Source organism: Protopterus annectens, chromosome 11.part0 (genome assembly GCF_019279795.1).
Source record: "Protopterus annectens isolate FY-2018-M chromosome 11.part0, PAN1.0, whole genome shotgun sequence".
In the NCBI taxonomy this organism is placed as follows: domain Eukaryota; kingdom Metazoa; phylum Chordata; order Ceratodontiformes; family Protopteridae; genus Protopterus; species Protopterus annectens.
The window spans coordinates 1,172,639,698-1,172,664,225 of record NC_056745.1 but is presented as its reverse complement, the minus strand read 5'-3'; the positions used below and the strand labels follow the sequence as shown (position 1 = coordinate 1,172,664,225).

Below are 24,528 nucleotides of genomic sequence, written 5' to 3'. Positions count from 1 at the left end.
CTCTCCTTCAACTGGAAAGGCCTAACAGCATATGCATTCCCACCTCTTCCTTTGATACACAAAGTACTACTAAAAATCAAGGAAGAACGTCCAAGGATAATCCTGATAGCCCCAAACTGGCCAAGACAACACTGGTACCCACTACTGAAGAGAATGTCTCAAACAATATGTGGCCACACCCCCTATGCCTTTGATGTTAACTCAGAACAACTACAGCATCATACATCCAAACCTAAAAACGCTGCAACTGACTGCATGGAACATCACATAGCAGCAGCTAATCCAGAACTTTCCCAAAGAGTTAAAGACATTATTCTTGAAGCACGCAGACCTTCAACAAGAAGGAACTATGCTGGAAAATGGAAAAGGTTTGTCATTTGGAGTACCGAAAGAGGAAAAGATGTGTCAAACATAGATATGCCTAACATTCAACTTCTTCATTCAGGCCTGTCCTACTCCTCCATCAAGATACATGCATCAGCTATTTCAGCAGAATACAGCTTTGATCCACCTGTTTTTTCGCACCCTTTGCTCAGGCAGTTCCTCAGAGGAATCAAGAATGTAAAACCTCCAAGGAAACCACCATTACCAGCCTGGGATTTAAACTTTGTGCTAGAAAAGTTGACACTATCACCCTTTGAACCAGCAGCAACAGCAGACCTACAACACCTGTCATGGAAAACTGCTTTCCTACTGGCAATTACTTCAGCAAGGAGGGTTTCAGAACTACAGGCCTTAATGGCAGTGCAACCCTTCCTAATCTTCCACCAAGATAGAGTGTCCATGAGAACTAATCCTACATTTATGCCCAAGGTGGTATCCAGAGTATCTTTAAACCAGGCAATCCACCTACCTACCTTCTTTCCCAACCCACAAAACAGAGGGAAAGAATACTGCATACCTTGGATGTACATAGACAGCTACGCTTACTTGGACAGAACAAAAAATAGCAGAAAGACTGACCAACTTTTGTAGCCTATGCAACAGGAAGGGAAGGAAAAGCTATTTCCAAACAGACAATCTCCAAATGGATAGGAAATTGCATACGATACTGTTACTCCTTCCATGGAAAACCAATTCCACAGAACATAAGACGTCATTCTACAAGGGCAACAGCCACTACCACAGCCTTCTTACGAGGAGTGGCACCAAAGACATTATTGAGACGGCTACTTGGACCTCCGTGCATACATTTGCCAAGCATTATAATTTGCCTCTATATTCCAGATCCCGAGCAGGGTTTGCCACTGCTGTACTGCAAGGGATCCTAAACACACCATAATCTACTTTTATCCTCCTCCCCTAGTTGGCTATGGTATTCTACCCACTTGTTATGACTGCAGATGCATCCATGAAGGACATAGTACAGTTTTGTACCTACCATAAATGTAGATGTCGAACTGGATAGCATCTGCAGTCAGGATTACCCTCCTCCTTCCCTCTGTGGTACTCCTAGGGTGTTTACCCTCCTAATAGCTAGCTGTTGGGGAGTCTTTTATGGTGTATTTGTTTGTATATATGTACATATATGCTTATTGTTGTGTTTACCTCTATCTATTTGGAAACATTGGCATCTATCCAAATTTTAGCCTGCAAGAGGACTACTGGCATCTGGGGCAAGAAACACTGAGGAAAATGGCGTCGGCTGATGCTTTTATACCCGAAGACCAACAGAGATGACGTCCGGGTGAGGCGACATCAGCCGGCCGACCCGACTTTTGGAACTGCCGACTGCAGGGCTGCCTGACGCCAGGACAACCCACTTGTTATGACTGCAGATGCTATCCAGTTCGGACATCTACATTTATGGTAGGTACAAAACTGTACTTTTCTCTGAGGACAAACCCGACATTTATGCCTAAGGTACTGTCCAGTGTGGCCCTTAACCAAACTATTCATCTGCCTACTTTTTATCCAAACCCACAGAATAAGGGGGAGAGAATTCTGCATTATTTGGGCATAGACAGCTACGCTTCTACTTGGACAGTACCAAAGCTTTCAGAAAGACAGAGCAACTACTAGTGGCACATGCTGCAGGATCACAAGGAAAGGCTATCTCAAAGCAGACTCTTTCAAAGTGGATAGGCCACTGCATTTGTTTCTGCTATTCACAACATGGCAAGCCAGTGCCTAAGGGCATTAGGCCACATTCAACCAGAGCAGCAGCCACTTCAGCAGCCTTCCTCAGGGGAGTCCAAACCAAAGACATTTTAGAGGCTGCTACCTGGAGTTCAGTGCACACCTTTACAAAGCACTATAATTTACCACTCTACTCTAAATCCAGGGCAGGCTTCGCCACTGCAGTTCTGCAGGGCCACATAGCCGCTCTTAATGCTATTTAGCTCCAGCCTCCCAACCATAGCTTTGGGATTCAACCAAAGTGTAATGACTGCAACAGTGAAACACGAAGAACATAGTACAGTTGTATACACTTGCCATAAATGTAGATGTTCGAGTGTATTCACTGTTGCAGTCCAGGTTACCCACCCACCATCCCCCATATCTTTGCTGCATCTTATCTGCACTTCTGTAATCTATACAACCTATGTGGTGTATTTGCTTGTAGATGAAGGTATTATATATTTTGGTGCATGCATGTTTTATTGGCATATTTTTAGCCTACCCTTTTGGGGGCACCTGACATCTGGGGCAAGAAAAACTGAAGAAAATGGCGTCTGCTGCATCTTTTATATACCCCTGGTGCACTGACGTCAGGGAAGAGACGACAGCAACCGACGCCGGACCTAGACTTTGGAATTCAGGCCGACTGAGGGTAGCCTGCCAGCAGAATAACCCAAGTGTAATGACTGCAACAGTGAATACACTCGAACATCTACATTTATGTAAGTGTACCCAACTGTACTTTTTCTGCACTGCGTTTTGGCTTATCTACTGCACCCAGGGTATTCGCAAAATGCCTAGCTTTAGTCATTACGTTTTGCAGACAAAGAAATATTGAAATATACCCATACCTGGACGATTGTCTAAGGCAGAAAGCCAGGACATAGTTTTGAATCAAAACAAGGGACTATCATTCATTCTACCTCCTGCTGCCCAAACCCTAACAAATGCATCAGACTATGCATGGGGGCTCACCTGGCAGGGAAGTGCCTTCAGGGTAAATGGAACCCAAGTCAAATGCACCTGCATATCAATGAAAAAGAAATGTTAGCTGTACAAAATGCTCTGACAGCCTTCAAGGACCACATTCTTCCAGGACAATTAATGGTAAAGATGGACAACACCACTGTTATATGGTACATAAACAAGCGGAGGGGGAGGTATCCATTCTTACCCCCTCTGCAGACTAGCCATGGCTCTGTGGAACACCGCCTTGAGCTACCAAGTGCATCTACAGGCTCATTTCCTGCCAGGAAAATTAAATACACTGGCAGACGAACTAAGCAGAAATCTCATGGACCCACACGAGTGGAAACTGGAACCAAAGACTTTCAACATGTTGATAAACAAATGGGGGAGCCCAGATATAGACCTGTTTGCCTCCCCCCAGAACTAGCAATTGGACAAATTCTGCACAAGGACTCTCCACAAACAAGCTTGGAAAGTGGATGCTCAGTCCTTAGCTAGAAAAATCTATCAGTTTATGCCTTTCCTCCTCTGCCTCTCCTCTCCAAGGTGCTATTAAAGATTAAACAGAACAAGCCAAGGATGATACTGATTGCACCAGACTGGCCACACCAACACTGGTACCCCCTCTTGGGCAGTGTGTCACTGCTTGCCCCATGGCACCTGCCTCAGACCCCTACCCTGCTGCCACAACAGGAGGGCCAGATTCTGCACCTCGAGCTTCAAACCCTGAACCTGGCAGCCTGGCTAATCACCTCATCTCTCCGTTACCATCCCTCAGTAAACAAGTGTTGGATGTCATTTTGGAGGCATGGAGGCCTAGTACTAGAAAATGTTATGCTGAAAAATGGAAAAGATTGTATGCCTAGAGCCAAACTCAAGGGATGGCCACAGCTTCGCCCAATTTACCTCAGATTCTTCAATACTTAACTGAGATGCTTCACACGGGCCTTTCCTTTTCCTCCAAAATTCAAGCCTTGGCCATTTCAGCTCATTACAGCACAGAACAACCCCTCTTTTCTCACCCACTGCTTAAGCAGTTCCTCAGCGGGGCCAAAAACTTAAGACCTCCCAGGAGAGCCCCAACGCCAGCCTGGGAAATTAACTTTGTACTGGAAAAGCTCACTCTTCCGATTTTGAGCCAGCTGCAAGTGCAGAGTTAAAATTCCTTTCTTGGAAAACAGCTTTCCTTTTAGCAATCACTTCAGCAAAAAGGGTATCTGAATTGCAGGCCATTATGGCGGTGGAGCCTTTCATAATCTTTCATGCGGACAGGGTGTCCCTCAGAACCCATCCCTCTTTCATGCCCAAGGTGGTATCCAGTGTGGCTCTTATCCATTCATTTGCCAACCTTCTTTTCTAATCTGCAGAACAAAGGGGAACGGATACTGCACTCCTTAGATGTGCACAGACAACTTAGATTTTACTTGGACAGGACTAAACCTCAAAGGAAATCTGAACAGCTGCTGGTGGCATTTGCTGCAGGGGCAGAGGGGAAGGCTATTTCAAAGCAAACCATTTCTGAATGGATAGGCCATTGCAGTCATTTCTGCTATAAGCACCATGGAAAACCTATCCCACAGGGGATTATACCCCATTCAACCAGGACTGCATCTACTTCTACAGCCTTTCTCATAGGTGTCCCTACCGATCCTATCCTAGAATCTAACACTGAGTGACATACATTACTCCTCACCAAGCATTACCATTTACCAAATTTTCTAAATCAGAGCTGGTTTTTGCACTGCAGTTGCTCTGGTTAAGGACCTCCTGGTCCTATCTATCTTTTAGTTCCTCCCCATCCTTTAGCTTTGAGAGTCAAATCTGAAATGATATGACTGCAACAGTGAAAAAACATGAAGAACATAGTAGATATTTGTACACTTACTGTAAATGTAGATGTTCGAGTGTGTTCCAGCCCCTAGTCAGTCCCCTCCTACCTCCCCTCCATATATATATATATATATATATATATATCACAACATAGGCCTTTAGCAATACCCCCAGTCCTGGAAGTTGTTGATGTCTTTGTGTAATCCAGTCTTACTCCTGATACTTTACCCCCTGCTCCTAGGAAACTAGACAGGTACTGCAGAGTACTTGATTCTCACAAATTCCTTTTCAAAAATACTACTGCTGATCCAGAGATCATTTTCCAGGGGCCTAAAGGTATCAAAGCTACTACAGCTAAGAATCCAACCCCTTCGCACGGGGATTCCAGAGGTTGGACAGATGGGGTAAAAAAGTATATACCTCTGCAACTCCCGCCATTAGGACTCTGAATTGTCTGTTTTCCCATGCTGAAGTACCAACAACATATTCTGGAACTTATTAAGCAAAAAATAGCACCCTTTACAGACTGTGCAGAAAACAAAGAATTGCAAGAGCTTATGCATTCTGCAAGCCAAGTTAGCAAGCATACATTGCAGTGTGGTGTTCAATCCCTGCTCTTTATAAGGGCAATTCAGCCTGTTTCTGTGGAACGGGCAGGTCAAGGATTCTTTTCCAGACTCTTCCTGGTACCCAGAAAAGAGGGCACTTGGCACCCAATCCTAGATCTTTCAATTCTCAACACCTTCCTGGTGGTACCAAAATTCAAAATGCTTATCCTGCAGCAGCTTCTACCTATGCTAGCCAAGGATGCCTGGTTAGTCACCCTAGACTTAAAAGAAGCCTATTTGCACATCCCTATAAAGGGACTCATGCAGGAAATATCTACGCTTCTGGGCAGGATCTATGCATTATCAGTTCTCTGTACTTCCGTTTGGCTTATCCACTGCTCCCAGAGTATTCACAAAATGCCTGGCTCCAGCCATTGCTTACTGCAGACAGAGAAATATTCAGATTTACCTGTACTTGGACAACTGCCTGATTCAGACAGACAGTCAGGAAATGCTGTTGCAGCACCTGACATTTGTAAAAAACCTTCAAACCTCCCTGTGGTACACCATTAACGAAAATAAATCAAAATTAGTCCCCAGTCAAAGGATTGTATTCCTGGGAGCAAGCTTCGACACAGCACCCCAGATGGCATTCCTCACTCCAGCTGTTTTACTCAAATGGCCACCAGAACCCAGCTATCCGCAAGGAAAATCCTGCAGGCCCTAGGGCTCATTGCCTCATGCATCCCACTATTTCCATATGCCAGATGGCATATGAGGAGACTTCAGTGGTACTTAAAAAGTCTTTGATGTCAACATTCTCTTGACCTGGAAACCTTTATTCCTATCATACCCTGTCGAAGGACAGAGTTTCTTTGGTGGGCAGCAGCATGCAACCACAACAAGGGGCTGCCCTTTTCTCAACCCCACGCTCCCCAGACCCTTACCACAGATGCATCAGACTATGCCTGGGGGGCACACTTGGACAGCAAGTGCATTCAGGGCCACTGGAGCCCAAGTCAAATTCATCTGTCCCTCAACCAAAAAGAGAGTCTAGCGGTGCAGCACGTTCTAACAGCTTTCAGATCCCTTCTCTCTCTAGGGCACCTGCTAATAAAAACAGACAACACCACATTTATGTGCTACATCAACAAGTAGGGGGGGAACCCACTCTGCAGGCTAGTCATGGCCCTGTGAAACATGGCCTTGGACAATGCAGGTCCATCTGCAAGCTCAATTCCTGCCAGGCAAACAAAACTCACTGGCAGACTACTTAAGTAGAAATCTCCTAGACCCACACAAGTGGCAATTAGAGCTCAGCACCTTCAACCTTCTGATTCAGAAATGGGGGACCCCAGAGGTGGATCTCTTTGCCTCCCTTTGCAATCACCAGCTCAGCAACTTCTACACCAGGACACCTCATAGCAGGGCCTGGAAAGTGGATGCCCTATCCTATCAGTGGGTAAATCTCTCAATCTATGCCTTTTGCCCTCTGCCCCTTCCTTCTCTCAAGAGTGTTGCTCAAGATAAGATAGGACAGACCAAGGACAATTCTGATTGCCCCGGACTGGCCACGCTAGCACGGGTACTCACCCTGGCACCTACACCAGAACCCAACCCTGCTGTCTCAGCAGGGGGGACAGATCTTGCATCTGCAGCTACAATCCCTGAATCTTGCAGCCTGGCTTATTCCTTGAATTCTCCCCGAGTAATAAGCTTAAGCAAGCAGGTGCTGGACGTCATCTTTGAAGCCAGAAGACCCAGTACAAGGAAATCCTATGCTAATAAGAGGAAAGGTACTGCTCCTAGATTCAGTCTAAAGGAGAGGACACGACTCTGCCCTCCCTGCCTCTAATCCCAGATTACTTAGCAGATCTACTCCACAGAGGCGTATCCTTCTCCTCCATTAAGATCCATGCCTCTGCCATTTTGGCTCATTACAGCACTGAGCCACCTGCTTTCTCTCACCCTCTTATCAAACAATTCCTGAGAGGGAAAACACCTTAAGGCCGCCAAGGAGAGCACCCACCCCTGCTTGGGACCTTAACTTTGTACTGGAGAAGCTCACGCTTACCCCCCTTTGAGCCTGCAGCATCAGGAAGAGTTAAAATTACTCTATTGGAAAACAGCCTTGCATCTCACCATCACTTCAGCTCGAAGATTGTCTGAGCTGCAAGCACTTATGGCTGTGGAACCCTTCAGTATTTTCCATGCTGACAGGGTTTCCCTCAGGACTAACCCTTCTTTTATGCCTAAAGTGGTGTCCAGTGTGGCTCTCAACCAATCTATCAATTTGCCAGCTTTCTTCCTTAATCCTAAAAATAAAGGGGAAAGGATCTTGCACGTGCGCAGACAGCTCAGATTCTGCCTTGATAGGACTAAGCCCTTCAGGAAATCCAACCAGTTACTAGTCAGCTTTGCACCAGTGGCAGAGGGCAAAGCCATTTCAAAACTAACAATTTCCAAATGGATAGCACACTGCATCCATTTCTGCTGCACCATGGCAAACCAACCCCTCAGGGAGTCAGAACACATTCCACTAGGGCAACGTCTATCTCTACAGCATTCCTCAGGAGAGTCCCTACCAGGGACATCCTGGAAGCTGCTTTCTGGAGTTCTGTACACACCTTCACCGAACATTACCACCCGCCTATCTTTTCCAAATCCAGGGAGGGTTTTGAAACAGCAGTCCTGCAGGGCATACTAGCCAGCCCCAACTCTTCTTGACTGCTCCACAATTCTTCGGCTTTGGGAATCGATCCGTGTGATGACTGCAACAGAGAAATATGAAGAGCATAGTACAGTTGTGTACACTTAGCATAAATGTAGATGTTAGAATGTATTCACTGTTGCAGTCCTGGTTTCCCTCCCTCCAGCCCCCTGTTTTTTCTCGCTCTCCTCTCTATGGCTATTACTCACCCCTTTCAGGGGTATTGGTATTTACTTTTTACTGGTGGTGTTTTCCCCACCATAACTTAGCTCCCTATTTTGGGGGCTCCTGACATTTGGGCCAAGAAAAACTGATGTAATGGCGATGGCTGCCTGTTTTTATACCCCTGACGTCAGTCCTGGAGAGACAGCAGCCGAAGCAGAAATACTAAGTCTCTAGTATTTGGGACGACTGAGGGCTACCTACAGGCAGATAACCAAAGTGTGATGACTGCAACAGTGAATACACTTAAACATCTACATTTGTGGCAAGTGTACACAACTATACTTTCTGCCCCAGGATCCATATCTGCCAAGGAACAAGAAGACCTTTTTTTCCAGGATGACCACCCCGCAGTCCATTTCTAACACGTCCATGTGGTTAATTTCTTATGCTGCAGATGGTACCTCAAGGGTGGCTGGTTCAGGCATTGCAATCAGACACCATGCCTGGATGCGGCTGTGTGATTTCTCAGAACCCTACAAGGCATCTTTCACTAACATCCCTTTTGACAGATGAACGCTATTTGGTCCAGCTGTAAAAAAACATACTATCCCAAAGTGAAAAGGATGGAAAGACCTTGTCTGCCATTGGAATCCACTTTATTAACCCACAGTGGGCCTTTTCCAGGAACCAGCTTGGGAGTAAAAAGTTGTGGTTTCGATGAACTCAAGGTACTTTTCAGGATTCACAGGGAGACCTTCCTGCCAGAAGCAGTGGGGGAAATGGTCCTAATGGCACATGCCACCCTTGCAGCAGAGGGGGTCCGATGAACCACTGGTCTTGGGATACCTTCTCGCATTCACCCAATTAGTGATCCTGAAAGATCGCCCAACTATTCATCTCTGGAGGCATTCTGCGGGCATTTGTCGTTACACCCAACAGCCTGGGAAGCCATCACAAATGATCATTGGGTGTTAAAAATTATATCCATAGGTTATTCTATACCCTTTTTCTGGAATTCCCCTCTAAACAAGAACCTCCTTGATGTCTCACCCAGTCAAAGGGAGACTACAGCCTTAGCGGTTTCAAAGCTGCTCACAAAAAAGAGGGTTTTACCCTTTTGAGGGACATTGTATGTCGTTCCTTTACATAAAGGCCTCTGTGTGTTAGAGAAGTAGACATTACCACTGTTTGAGCCAGCTGCTAGGGTACCCTTTAGGTACTTTACCTGGAATACTGCCTTTTTAATGGCAATAACATTTGCCAGAATAATTTCAGAACTGCTGTCCTTCATTTTTTATTTATTTTACATTTGTTGACCGGGGTAGGTCATCTGGGTGTGAGCCCATTTTCAGTGGAGGCCCGGGGAGAAAATCTCCAATAAAACAAGAACAACATTGACAGGTGGTGTCGGTTTTACTTGGAATTTAACAGAAATATCTAGAGACAATAAATAAAGTACAGTATACAATAGGCACTTTAGTGAAAATGAGAAAGTTATTACGATATAGTAAAGTCATATATATATATATCTTTTTTTTGAGGGCAGGGGTCCATCTTTAATTGATCATTTGAGTATATTTTAATACATGTACATATGTGTACTTTTACAAAAGAAAAGAAATTATCAAATTATACTCTTATTGTTGGTAGCTGATAGGTGGTGTTAAGTGGGATTGGGGTGTACATGGCGACTATAAAATTTAGGGGATGAAATTTGATGTGGGCTTATGTGGTATTAAACAAAACAAGAAAAAGCCAGCACCCAACATCTCCTGTGGCTTGTTGCAAAACACTTTTATTCCATTACCGATGGTCAACAATTCACCAGTATGGTTATACCGGTTTCTGCAAAAGCCTTCTTCAGCAACCAAACTTGAAAAGATAAAAAGTTGTAACTAGCATAATATCCCCCTTATATATGGTGTCTAATGATGCCCTCTAGTGCACATAAGAAATACTACCATATCAATAGTATTATATGTCATGAATTAAAACCATTATTATCATGTTACAAACATAATTAACTAAGCAAGACAAATAGCCCTTTGTGTTAATACAAATATACAATTTTTGTGAAGATATTTCAAAATTGGTCATTTAACCCAGGAGAAAAAAGGGCTCCCAATTTAATAATCCACATTTTCTCTTTAACATTTCATGTAGTATACGAGCCTCTTTGTTCCTAATCTTAATATGGTCAATGACCATAAAACTAAAGAATCATGTCGGATGTTTAAGCATGTGTTTAAATAGAGAACTCAACCTTTCTTGTTTTTGATGTCACTTAAATGTTCCCAACCCTTATTTTAAAGGGTCGGGACGTTTGTCCCACATAAAATACCCGGCAGCTACATTGGGCCAAATAAATAATCCAGGTGGTATTGCAATTGGCAAAAAATAAGATATTGTATACATGTGGAGAATTCTGGGACGTAAAACTGTTTGACTTCAACACTCTTGGACAACAAATACAATGGCCACATGGATAACAGCCTGATATCAATTGACCAGTCATTGTCATTTGTTTAGTTGAACTTGAACCTTTGTCATAAACCCTTTTGTAATGGCTAAATAAGGATCCCAAAGACCGCCCCTTCCAAAAAGAATAGAAACATCGATCACCAATATAGTTGTTTAAAGTGTCATCTGATCTTAATAGATGCCAGTGTCTATGAATAATATTCATAAAACTATTGGTGCTTCTCCCATAAGTTGTAATTAATCTGAGTACCTGTGATTTTTCAGCATCCCGAACCCGATATGACAACAACTGCGATCTGTCCTGTTGATTGGCAAACCGACTGGCCCTAGTGATGTCACACACTTGATATCCCCTATTCTTAAACCTAGATGTTAAATCTTGTCGGTGATGGTCGTACGTGGAAGAATTTGAACAAATTCTCTTAATCCGAAGAAATTGTGATTTAGGGATATTTTTGATGACATGTTGTGGGTGGAAGCTTGTAGCATGTAGTAGGGTATTGAATTGTGGAAACTTCCTAAATACTTCACTCTCCAAAGTGTCCAAATCTGTTCTCCTAACTGACACATCCAAAAAAGTGATATCCGATCTGGAGTAAGTCAACTTGAATTCAATACCCCACATATTGCAATTCAAATATTCCAAAAATTCCAAAAGGAATTCCTCATCTGCTCTGCACACCAACCAATAGTCATCAAGATATCTCCTCCAAATGTCCATTTCATTTATATATGTATTATGAGTGGTGTCACATATCAATTGTTCCTCCATGTATGCCATGAATAGGTCCGCATAAATGGGGGCAAAAGAGGCCCCCATAGCAGTACCTTGAAGTTGCCAAAAACACCTATCTTTAAAATAAAAAATGTTATGGGTCGGGACCATTTCTGCCATGCAAATTAGGATAGTATTAAAGCCTGGTTTGTACATATTAGCTCGATCTAGCCAATATTGCAAGGCCATAAGTCCTGCCCAATGGGGGATGTTGGTGTACAAGGAGGTGACATCTAAAGTACATAAGAGCCATTTTGGCTCCAATTGCATGTCTGATATAATGGAGAGAAACTGGGTCGTGTCCTGTATTCTGGACTGTATCAATGATAGTAATGGTTTTAAATATAAAGTAAGGAATTCTGACAAAGGCTCGGTCAAAGAGCCTCTGCCTGAAACAATTGGTCGACCGGGCGGTCTGTTGGAATCCTTATGGATCTTGGGCAAAAAATAGATATACTGTTTTTAGGATGGTCTACCTTAAGATGAAAACAAACTTCCTTAGTGATAATGCCCTCATCTTCTGCTAGATTGAGGAAGTGATCAATATCCTGTTTAAACTTATTGGTTGGATCAACAACCATTTCCTGATAATGAGATTTATTATATAGTTGACGCTCACCCTCCGCTTCATAGTCCACCAAATTTTGAACCACCACTGCTCCACCCTTGTCCGCAGACACAGTGACAATTTCCTTATTATTAACAAGATTTTCAACACATAATTTTTGCTGTTTATCCAAATTGTCCTTCACCATATCTTGTTTGTTCAAATGTAAATCCCCAAGAACTTCATTCTGAAAAGTTTGTACAATGGGTAACATAGGTGGCTTAAATAACGAAGACCTGAAGTGAAAGTTTCTAAATTCAGAAGAATACATCTTACTCCCCTCAGAATTGTGAAAAAATTATTTTAAATTAACATTATGACAAAAATTCACTATCTTGTGCAAAATGATACTCCTGGACAAAGAAACCTGGCACAAAGCTTAAACCTTTATTTAGCACCTCCAGTTGTTGCTCATCCAATCTAACAGAAGATATGTTGTGCACATTATTCACTTTAGTATCTAAATTTTGGTCATATTTTGAAGAATCTCCCCAAGATCCATGGAATTTTTTATGCTTCCTGCCCCCTCTTCTCTGAGACTTATGCCTAAAGGGATTCCCCCTACCAAACTCTGCTCCAAATTGTTCCTCTTGGGTAACCAAAATGGGCCAAAGCCACATAAAAGAATATAGCAGTGGATAGATCTAGTTTGGTCAATGCTGCTATGGCAAAAACTCCAAAGAAATATTACCCTATATTCATATATTTCTGTCTGGAGTCCAGCACTCCACCCAACTTAGACAATCATCAAAAAACTGTTCAGTGATGTTATATCCACCCACTGGATCAAAAGTACATTGGACTAGATGGTATAAATTATTAATCTAACTGTTTGAGACCTTTTAAAATACATCCCAGATCAAAATGAATCTATAAACCAACCCCTATCTTAATGGAGCTGATATAAATGTAATAAAGTTTTTTGTTATAAAGCCCATAGCCCCCATATCAATAGATGTTATGTGGTATTAGCCTGGCTTGGTGCAGGAGCAGAGTCACTTGTTAGTGAGTTGGTCTTTGAGCAGAATTTTGAATTGGCGTAGGTTGGGAGCATTTAGGATGTGTTGAGGGATTGAGTTCCAAAGTTTAGAAATGTGGTGGGAGTAGAGGGCGTCTCCGGCTTTGTTGCTTTTGGATACTTGGATGCGTGTTTTGTGTGAGGATCGGAGTTGCTTAGTGTTGGCATATAGTTGGAGTAATTGTTATAGGGCTGGGGTTCTATTTGGTTGGTATATTATTTGGTGAGTAAAGACAAGTTTGGTATAGGTTAGTTGTGGGAATTCTAGCCAATTTATTTGTTGTAGGGCAAGAGCAGTGATGGACCCTATATGGGGAGCTCGTGGCAAACTTGGCTGTTTTATTGTAGGCTGATTCAAGTTTGGTAAGGTCAGTTTCAAAGTTTGTAAAGATGGGAGAAGCATAGAGAACAGTAGATAAGAGATGAGTCCTGGCAATGTTTAATCTAGAATGGCTAGTTAGGAAAGGATTAATTTGGTAGAGAGAGCCTAGTTTGATGTGTGTTTTTGTAATGGTTTGAGAGAGGTGTAGGTCGAATTTTAATTTGCTATCAATTGTGACACCTAGTAATTTGGTATGTGAGCTGGTGTTTATGATTGTGTTGTTGGAGGAGTGGATTTGAAAAGTGGCTGAGTGATTGGGTGTTTTGGTGGGGAGAAAGAGCATGAGTTTGGTCTTGTTTGGGTTCAGTATGAGGTTAGTGTTAGTTAGCCAGAATTCTACCTCTAGGAAGGATTGTAAACAGTCATGTAAACAATCCTTTCCTTTTTCACCTTTTACAAGCTAGAGTAACACAGTACACTGGTTCTCATGTTCATCCCCAAATTGGCAACAGAGCTCTCTCTCTAAATCAGGCCAAGGGGGTGAGAGAATTTTGCACACTGTGCAAAATGCGTAAACAAATAAGATTTTACTTTTGAGAGGGCTAAGGGGAGGAGGAAAATTGAACCAGTTGTTTGTAGCATTGCAGAATTTAGAGAGAACATTCTTGTTCCAAGCAGACCATTTCTAAATGGCTAGCTCATTGCGTATGCTTTTGTTACTCTTTCTGCTGCAACAGTGCCCTGTGGCATGTCAGGGATGCAGTCGTTACTACTTTTTTGAGGAAGTCAGCACCATTGCCATTTTGCAAGGTGCTACTTGCTCAATTGGCTACACTGTTTCCAGGCATTATAACCTATGATTAACTTCTGGAGCCAGGGCAGGATTTGCCAGGAACATTCTTCATGGATTACTAGAACCAACACCTTCTTAAAGCCAGCCTCTTATGAGGTCCAAATGAACAGTGTAGTGAATGTAATACTTAAGGACTGAGAAGCTGGTAATATTGGGGGGATTGCAGAAGGAGCAGCGGGTGTCCATCTGCAGGATTTCAATAATATCTTTTTTGTGCCCCAGACATTTCAGAGGAATCCCACATAAATTCCCTCATTTTAGAAATCTTCTCCCAAAAGATGAAGTTCTCCGCTGGGGAATCGGCCTGTACAGGTTCCTCCTTTGGAAAAGCATATCCAAGAGGATAAGGTATATGGGTGTCGTAGGAGAGGGAATCCTCAGAAGACGAGTCTGAGGAATCCTCAACTTCAGGTAGGATGTGATAGGAGGAGGACCAGCCTGTGGGGATCCAGGCATGGCAGGCCTCAGGATCATAAAGGCATTAAATAAGCTGTGTGAAAAAGCCTGACGGTCTGGTTGGTTGGTTTTCAAGAGAAAAGGACAAGATGCTTGGTCTTGGATTTTTTTGCAATGAAGGCCTAGGAGGCGTAGGCCCTGAAGAAGGTCTAGTGTTTGAAGAGGGCCTTTGTTCAGTGGACTGAGGACTGAGAAGCAGAGGAAAGGCCCATCTGGGCAGAACCTAGAGCAAGGTGACGTCTGCGAACCAGGACGTGCCTTCTGCTTTAGGTTCTGCGGCATCCTGAGGGGTACCCGCTATACCTGCTTCAGCAGACTGAGTGTTCCTCCCAACGAACGCTGGCCAAAGGACGTCAAATGGAGAACGGGCAGCAGTAGCAACTTTGGGTCTAGAAACCGTGGTCTTCTTTGTAGGTGGTTTCATGCGCTGACCCGATGACCCTTCCATTCCTAAAGCCAAGTGTTAAAGACTCTGATTTTCTAAATATATATTCAAAGCATGCAGGCGGCTGCGTAGGGTTTTAGACACGAAGGCCTGACTGGTCACAGAAGAAAGATGGTCGTGCATAGGCTACAGACAGAAAAAGTAAAGCTCTTGGGCATCCTTATGGAGAGTCTGATGACCGCACTTACACTTTCCCTTCTTGGATGACGCGTAACCCTAACAGGCATGCAGTGACAAAGGATTCAAAACCGGCCCAAACGGGGTACTTTGCTTTTAGAATTCAAAGATCTGAAGTGAAGATGGCAGGAATGCTGACGTTTGACTGGCGGCAGAGAGGTTCTGAGGAAAAGTACCTGCCGATGTCACTTTTATAGCCCTTGCTCCCTAGGCCAATGTTAGACACCCTACACACCTAGCAGCGACTACAAACTTTTGTTCACTGGATGGATGTTCGCGTAGCAAGAGGTGAAACTCAAGAGTTTGTAATACCGCAACATGAGAATAGAAGGCCATCTATGTTTATGGTAAAATTTTAGACAACTATTCTATAATTTTAGATGTTTGGGCATTTTCAGTGTTGCAGTAGTAATTTAAGGTCTTCCACTCTTCCTTTCAACATGCTAGAGTTGAGGAGGGATACCTAGTCACCTATCCATTTCTTCCCTGTCTTACTGGCCTTCCTTGTAAGGCATTCCTCTCTTGGGCTATGCAGCTTGATGGACCCAGCTTTGGTGTTGGTGGGGGAGCTTCTGGTTGGCCCGCTGTACCTCTGGTGACATCTTTCACTTATGCTGCTGCTATTCTGGTTTCAGCCCAGAATCTTGGATGTTAGCAAGTCTGGAATGAACTAAAGGGGACTTGGATGGACGTCTGTTTTGTAAAATGGATGTGCTGACATTCAGTTGAGTGGACTTCTGTCTGGCCTAGAGGGAGAAGATTACAAAGCTTTGGGAAGTCATCAGGGGAACATATTCACTAGAGCATAAATTCCCAGCACAGTTGTAGTTTTTCAGGTGCTTGTTGTATTATTTCTTCTCCCTCCATTTACCTTAGGAACTGTGAGTGGAGCAATGCTGCTCCTCTTTTTTTAGGTAGGGATGACAGCTGTGTGGCATGTCCTTGAGTTTGTAGCAGTGAGATAATTTTTTTTCATTTTGCACTGTTAAATGAATGATTACCACAAATGTAGCTGTGCAGTCACTGATCGCACATTATTTTGCTGATATGCATGGTCTATAGTATCCAGCTATTGACTGAGCAGCTGCTGTAACAGTGAAAGCCTCCTCCTACCCAGAAAGAGGTAAACTGACCACTGACCATGTGCTCTTTTCCCTTGGCCCTTGATTAAACATTGGTAACCAGCAGTAGCACAACAGGATGCCTTCTACCCCTGCCGTCTGGCCTGCTGTTGAAACAGTTTTGTTTTAAAACTATATCTGCCTATTTTGAAGTCAAGTATTGTGATCATTTGAAGATGTATGCCTTCATTTGGTAAAGTGTTATTTGGCTATGATGACTGTCCAAGTTTTCAGACAGAATGTCTGCGCATGTCAGTCACTTGTGTATTTGAACCAGATGAATGCATTTAGTCTTTTTAGTATCATATTTTATTGGATTAATTTTTATTGATTTCTTTTAGGCCCGAATCTGTAGAAGCCAGTCCTGTGGTGGTTGAGAAGTCAAACAGTTACCCACACCAGTTGTATACCAGCAGTTCTCATCATTCACATGGTTATATTGGCTTACCCTATGCAGTAAGTGTTGCATTTTCAGCAGTCTAGTTTGTAGGTTGGTGTTGAAAATGGAAAATAATTAAATTATCAGATTTACTCAGTGCCTTTATTGTACAGAGTTAAGAACTGGGGTTGTGATTCTGATTTTATTTTGTTGAAGTACATAGTGGAGAAGTTGAAGCACCCGCTGAATTCTTCATGGGTAATACAGGGATCAACCTCTTGATCAACTTTTTCAAGTTAAGATGTTACTGTGCATATACATATTGTGGTATTTGTGGCAGTAACTCTAGCAAGATCTGTTTGGGCACGAAAGATCAAGTATACAAAGTGCTGAGCTCCATATGAAAGTAAAATGCATAATGTTGCAGTTCTTAACAGATGGATGGTGGCTTGTTGACGTCCTACTGGGGTACCAAAGCTTTACTGTCCTAGAACATGTATCTGGGTAATGACCTCAGTTTGTAGGCATTGGGGTATAAAAACGGATGTATGTATGAGATCATCAGACTATCTTGCTGCCAGCATGAATCCAGGTTGTTGCACCTGACAGACTGCATTCATTTGGTTGCTTGTACTGTAGCTTCACTTGTCAAATCAAATAAATGCCCTGTTGGAGATCGGTCCTACTAAACTTTTGACTGTTTCGCTAATTAATGTCAGCAAGGAGAAGTAAGTGTGAGTGAGGTAGACCAATTCTGTACAGAGTCCTTAGTATCTGTCTGGGCCCTGAACACAACTATAAATCCTGCTCCATCTGCAAGTTGTTTGTTCCAAAAACCCTATGGTCTAGATTATCCACTCTTAATACCTTCCTTGAGACCCACCGTCTGAAACACTTGGTACAGTCCACATGTTCGAAGGCCTAGACATCGGCCTCCAACCTCAGAAAAAAACTGAGACCTAGAGAGGTTTCTCTTGCCATTGTCTTAGAATCAGGCATACCTGCTGAGTTGGTGGAACATGTGATAGCCAATCATCGTCTCACAAGCTCTCTGCTGTAATCCCTTTGGAGGCTGGTTTACAGACTAGTCATCTGATGAACCGCAACTCATTATCCTGGAGGGTCCTCGATGAATCCCTCAGATCCTTCTGCAGGAAGCGATTCCCAGTTCCCTGATAAAAATACACCAAGGCTCAGAATCCCCTAAGTTTATTCAGGCAGATGTCAACCCTAAAAAGAAGGAACAAAAACTTAACACCTGATGTCCCCTTCTGTGTCCAGGGAGAAATAATGGATTGATTTTTCTCCGGGTTTATTCAAGGCAGTCATGTCTCTGATGCCACCTTCCTTTGTGACTCAGCTGTCAAAAACCATGTCACATAAACAGGCTTTGAATTCTTCCTCCTCTGATGAGGAGTTGGATAGGGATTTGGATCTTTCTTTTGACTACTGATCCCAGTTACACTCTGCAGAACAGAATTCCTCAGGTGAGGGAGGGTTATTTTCTCCAGCCCCCCCTCAAAAAGAAGCTTCTTTTGAGAAGCCTTAGAAAGCATGATGAAACACTTTGAATGGCAGTTCAGACAGGCGTGTGAGGTGAGAGATATACTGTAACTTATTAGAAATGGGCACTTCTACTCCTCTTCCATTTCCTCCAATGCTAGATGCTTACTGGGCATCTTTCAGGGCAATTCTTCGGCTCCATATACCCAGCCTCCTGCTCCAAAAAGGCCAGATAAGTTCTACAGAGTTCCTTAAGAACTCAAGACCTCTACAAAAACCCTGTGGCAGAACCAGCTGCAGTTTCCCATCTGTTAAAAGTAGTGCACCAGTGATCAGTAGGACATCTACTATCATGGTAAGCTCTTAAAAAAAAATAAAATAAAAATCACCATTTGCTGTTGACTGGGCCCTTTATGCTTCATTCTCAAGTTCCCTTGTTTCATAGCAGCATTTTAAGTGGTTAGCTGTCATTAAACCCCCTTTTTTTTCTGTCCCCCTTGGAGCATCATTTTGCAGGCCTGGCCCCTATGCATCACCCCCCCCCCCCCGACTTGCTCCAGCATCACTGGTGTGCTTGTGGATCCTGAAGGCTAGTCCATCTCCGCATTCATCTTGTTTTTTCCCCCTTGTTTGCAGTACCAGCTTTTCACCAGTTATGTTCAAGGGCGACTCCCCTCTTTGAACCGTATCCCTTATAAGGGACCATCACCGATGAATGCCTTCCCACCTTGTATGGGAATGCGCCTGTATTCCTTCAGCTGCATCAGTCACCCAAGCCAACTGTGTTATTAGAACTTGTTGGCAACTGTAAAATTTCACATCTGTTTACATAATTCATAAAACTTGTAAAAGCTGTTCTGAATTGGGGGGAGGGGGTTGGTGTTGGAAATGAAAAGGGACTAGGCAGCACTAGAAAAATGATCAGATGTGGCATTTGAGTTTGAGTCTAAAGAAAAGTAAAGCAGTGCAGTAAAACACACAGATTACTCTGTAGTACAGCATAAAGGGGAGGGGCAGCCAACAGTGAAAAGATGCTTTTGTATGTTCATTGCAGATAATGTAAAGTTTGGCAAGCAGTATGAAATGGAGGAAGGGCAGACTGGATGTTGGAATGCATACAGAGACATATCCCTTAGAAAATGGGGAGTTTTTTTATACTTGGTCAGACCGTTGCCGTCTTCTTTTTTTAAACTGGTAAGTCTGCCTACATTCCTTGAAGGTTATGAACATTTTTTTGACTGGTTAGAACTGCGGTGGAGTAGATAATGGCTCTCCTGTGGAGAGTTAGGAGAGGAGGTCATGGTCTTGGTGTTTTATGGAGAACTTGCAGCCCTGACAACAACAGGGTTCTGTTATCAGTTGTGGCAGTGGAAAAGTTAGTAGGGGTGGGAGAAGCTGCATTACTGATTGGAATTGGGAATCTTAAAAGCAGAATCAGCCAAGTCATTATTACTAAGTAGTACAGCTAGATTGAGTTTCCTTATATACATTTTAAAATCCATTAAAGTCTTAGTAGGTGTCTGCAAAACGTGCAGGCAAAAAAGTCAATCCCTTAGCTAATAGTTCAACCAACACAGGTTCAATCTCAAGTCTACTTCAACAACCATTGAATGCCAAACTGCAGAGGCTTGTGTAGGAAAGGAGATTGTAGAGCCAAGGTGGAACCCCCCCCCCCCCAACAGCCACACTGTGTATTAAAGGAGGTTAATATACATTTCGTAGTGGAAGAAATGCAGATGTGTTAAGAGTGCAGTAACAGTTTAAAATCAGTCCACTTTCAAGATGGCTTGTACTAAAAAAAAAAACCTGATGCAGGAGAACAAGATAATCTAGTATTGGAGAACCTCCTTGAGTGCTCTTTAGTTGGATTCATCCTCTCCACAAATAACAATCCAGCAGTTTTTGTGATATGATCCTGTGCTGTGCTGGCAGATGTAAGGTTGCTTAGCGTGTATGTGCATTTAGCTCTTCAGCATTATGGCAGAATGGAGGACAGAAGCAGTAATCCCTTTGCACGAGGGGGGCGGGGGACTATCAACCGACCATGAGCATTATAGGCCCATAAGCTTGACTAGCTTCATCTGCGAGGCCGTGGAAAGAATAGTTAAGGATCTTAACAAGGACATAAGTAATTTCCAGACCCAACCCAGTTTGGATTCTTTGAAGGTAGATCATGCATGTTAAAACATGTCAGACTCCGAGAAAGTCACCAAGGCCCTGGACGAGGGAAATACAGTGCATACCACCTATTAGAACTAGCCAAGCCATTTGACACTGTCCCCCATGCAGGTCTTGTAGAGAAAACCCTCCCAGTTGGGAATTAAGCACATTTGTAGCCAACTGGCTCACCAACGACACACACCCTCAAAGTGAGACAGTGGGACAGGTTGGATGGTTCCCTGTAAAATCGGATCTTGAAGAAGCAAAGGAAAATGTGGAGGCTGACAAATTAGGAGGATACCGAAGAAGTTTTGAGAATGGTGGAAGGGACTTACAGACCATAAAATTACCATTTTGGGTAATGGAAGGGACCTGAGCAGACGTGGTTATCTGTTGGCAGACAGGAAGAAGAATCAGCCTGAGGGATAGAGGAATCTGGGCAAGGGATAGGAGTGGCTGAATCAAATCTAGGGTGGAATCCGATTGGAGGATCTTATGTGCATTCTCCTAATCCAAGTAACGCAAGCACTACGGACATGACTACGACAGGTGTGAGACAGCAGAACAGCTCTGAACAACAAATAAGGAGCGAGAGACCACTAGCCACTAGGGACAATTTAAACGATAACTGGAGTAACAACACTAATACTAATGTGAACAATGTTCACCAACAAACATCCACAACTAACTAGGAGTATGTTCAAAATTTTCAGAGTCCTAGAGCTACCAGCCACAACCCCAGGTCATCAGAACAAACAACGCCATTACAATACTCAGTGAGCGAACAAACGAATATTTGTAACTTGCGCAATGTTAATACCAGCAAATATTGTAATTATCTCTGTAGTTGCTGTTGTGTTTGTATCATCCTGTGGAGCTTTTCTCCTCAGACCTCTGCTGGAAAAGGGTTATTTGTAGCTCAGGCAGACTACTCCTGGTCAACAAATGTAAAATAAAGTAAAATAAATAAACGGAAGAGGTAACAACTTTCTCTGACAACAGTTTTTTAGTAAAGAGAGAGAATAATTGTACTGTTATTAAAAATGAAGGTGGTGACTTTAAAGTGTATAATTATTAGACACTTGAGATTGAACCTGTGTTGGTTGAACTATTAGCTAAGGGATTTACTTTTTTGCCTGCACGTTTTGCAGACACTACTAAGACTTTAATGGATTTTAAAATGTATATAAGGAAACTCAATCTAGCTGTACTACTTGGTAATAATGACTTGGCTGATTCTGCTTTTAAGATTCCCAGTACATTTAACCCACCTACACACCCATTGATTGCTTTGTTTGACCGAATGTGTGAGATGGACATCCGATTCCTTTATAAGGAGAAAAACAAACAATACACAGAAATAATTATAATGTGTCGAGATCTGAATGGGCAGCCTTGAATGATTTACGTAAACTCCCAATCTGTTTGATGAAACCAGACAAGGGGGGTGGGGGTGGGTGGGCTGGTACTGATGTATTCGAATATGTATATGCAGGTAATGAAATGGGTATTCATGACCGAGACTTGCGATAAAGCTAGTTTAAATTAACTTAATACAGCTTACAGAAATATTAAGTCATATTTCAATTACTTATTCACTGAAGCAACTATAGATGTGAACCTTTACAACTACCTAACAATGTTGGCTCCTAGAACACCTATTCTGTTTGGCATCCCAAAAGTCCACAAAAGTCTAGTCAAACTGCCTGAGGCCATTAGTGGATGCCAGGCAATCTATTTTTTAGTGCTAAAGTCAGACACTATTCTGAAAAAATACATTGATCAAGAACCACAGATTTGTAAAGACTGTCTTTTTTTGTCTAGACTGAACAAACTCAAATTTAAAGGAGTATAACTTTCTAACAGTTGACGTTAAGGATTTATACACACCAATTCCACAAGTAGAAGGTATCAAATGGGTCTCGTATGTTGAAATTGAGGGGTGCACCACAAACAGATGTCACATTAGTCGAGACTTTATTGGATGTTATCTTGACTAACCATTACATTATTTTTGATAATGAAATCTATTTACAAAAAATCGGGGTGGCTTATGGGTTCACCGTGTAGAGCAAGCTTTGCCCACTTGGTCATGGCTTATTGGGAGTTAGACTATATTACAAAGAAGAGAGAAATTAATGCACAGATTTATTTTTACACGCATTTCCTGGATGACATTTTTATCGTCCTTAAAGGAGGCGAAAGAGATGCTTTAGAATTAAAGTATTTCAACAACGCAACTAGTTTTTTGCAATTTACTTATACTTTTCACCAAGACAACATGGCATACTTAGACATAGACCTGCGGAAAGATAGAATCCATGGGAAAAATGTGAAACTCTTATCTAAGATTTACTGGAAAAATACCTACTCTAATGCCTTCTTGCATTATACCAGCCCACACCCGTACCATTAGAAACGGTCAGTTATCAAAGGCCAACTTGTAAGAGCAGCAAGGATGGTTTCAGTAGAGGAGGAATTTGTGGAAGAATGTTCAATATTCAGGGATATGTTCCTCAGGAGGAGATGTTCTTTGTGTTTCACTGTTGCAGTCATCACATTAGGGTTATCTGCTTGCAGTAGCCCTCAGTCGGCCTGATTATCAAAGTCTTGGGTCCTGCGTCGGTTGCTGTCTCATCTTCCGTGACGTCAGGTAGTCAGGGGTATAAAGCATGCAGCCGACGCCATTACATCAGTCTATCTTGCCGTGCAGTTCCCGAAGCAGAAACAGTTTTTAAGTGCCGGTCCGCTGACTCCTGAAATTTTCATTTTCGAGTTTCAGAACCGAAGACTTCAACTAAAGCTAAGTACCCCATTGGGGAAACTTTTTCTTGCTCTACCGATGTCAGTAAAAGTTAATTGTATTTCTTGTGGAAACCAAATACCTCACAAAGATTTTCATTCGTACTGTATTCCTTGTCTAGCCCTGATTAGGATGTAAATCGCTGTCTGGTTTGTGCCTTATTTAAGCAACGAACTATTCGTCGTCTGTATATTTACGCTTCTAATTATTTTGGTACTCGGTTCAATTATCCAGATATATCTTCGGTAAGCCATCCGACTACCAACATTCCGAAAAAAACGCGAAGATAAAGACAGAGACAGGCCGTCTAGGTCCAAAGCTGCCGCCCACGTTTCTCCTAAGCCAGATGCCAGTTCGTTGGTACTCAGCGAGGTGCTTTCGCAGCCCCTGATACCCGCTACTTCAGATTTGCAGGCCTCTACCGAGACCCATTCTGAGTCCGGTATGCCGCGAGATGCTTCAACTGAAGAACCTGTGGATGTCTCTACCTTGGATGGGTCTGGAGCCGCTGTGCAGGCACTGGCTTCTGAGGGTGTATTCAAGCCTACAGAATTGCATATTAAACTGATGCCATCTTTTAGGCCTAAAACTCGAACTATGCCTAGAAAACCTATGCCCAGACCACTTGGCCGTTAATCAGGGGAAGCCAACTTTCCGCGTCTAAGAGACCTAGGACTGAATTTGCTTATGATACGTCTGACCAGGATTCTGAAATGTCCGTTTCCTCTGAGGACCAGGATTTACCCTTATCCACCTATGAGGATTCTGATGTAGAGGACTCTATTCTATCTGCCCCCCCAGAGGATTTCTCTTTTGGTGAAACCCTGCATACTCTTAGGGAGCACTTTCGCTGGGAAAGCCAGGATTACTCTGATTCTAAAAAGAGGCTTAGAGATTTCTTACTCCTGCCCCAGCACAGGCCTTTATCTATCCCGCCTGTACTAGACATTCTTGATGTTACCTTTTCTGAATCTAGCTTGGCCCCTGTTTACCTCCTGCTCCCAGAAAACCTGATAGATATTACAAGGTCCCTGACTCTCACAAGTTCCTTTTAAAAATCCTACTGCGGATCCTGAAACTATTTC

At 43.0% G+C, this 24,528-nt stretch overlaps 1 protein-coding gene across 1 annotated transcript in view; it reads left to right on the top strand.

The window, feature by feature from the left end:
- Positions 1–24,528, top strand: part of KMT2E (lysine methyltransferase 2E (inactive)) — a gene marked incomplete in the record, with an annotated part of 3,388,239 nt that overhangs the window by 516,895 nt on the left and 2,846,816 nt on the right. Inside the window, 1 exon segment of the mRNA XM_044088526.1 lies at positions 16,940–17,054. Within this exon segment, the coding sequence (XP_043944461.1) occupies positions 16,940–17,054 (115 nt within the window).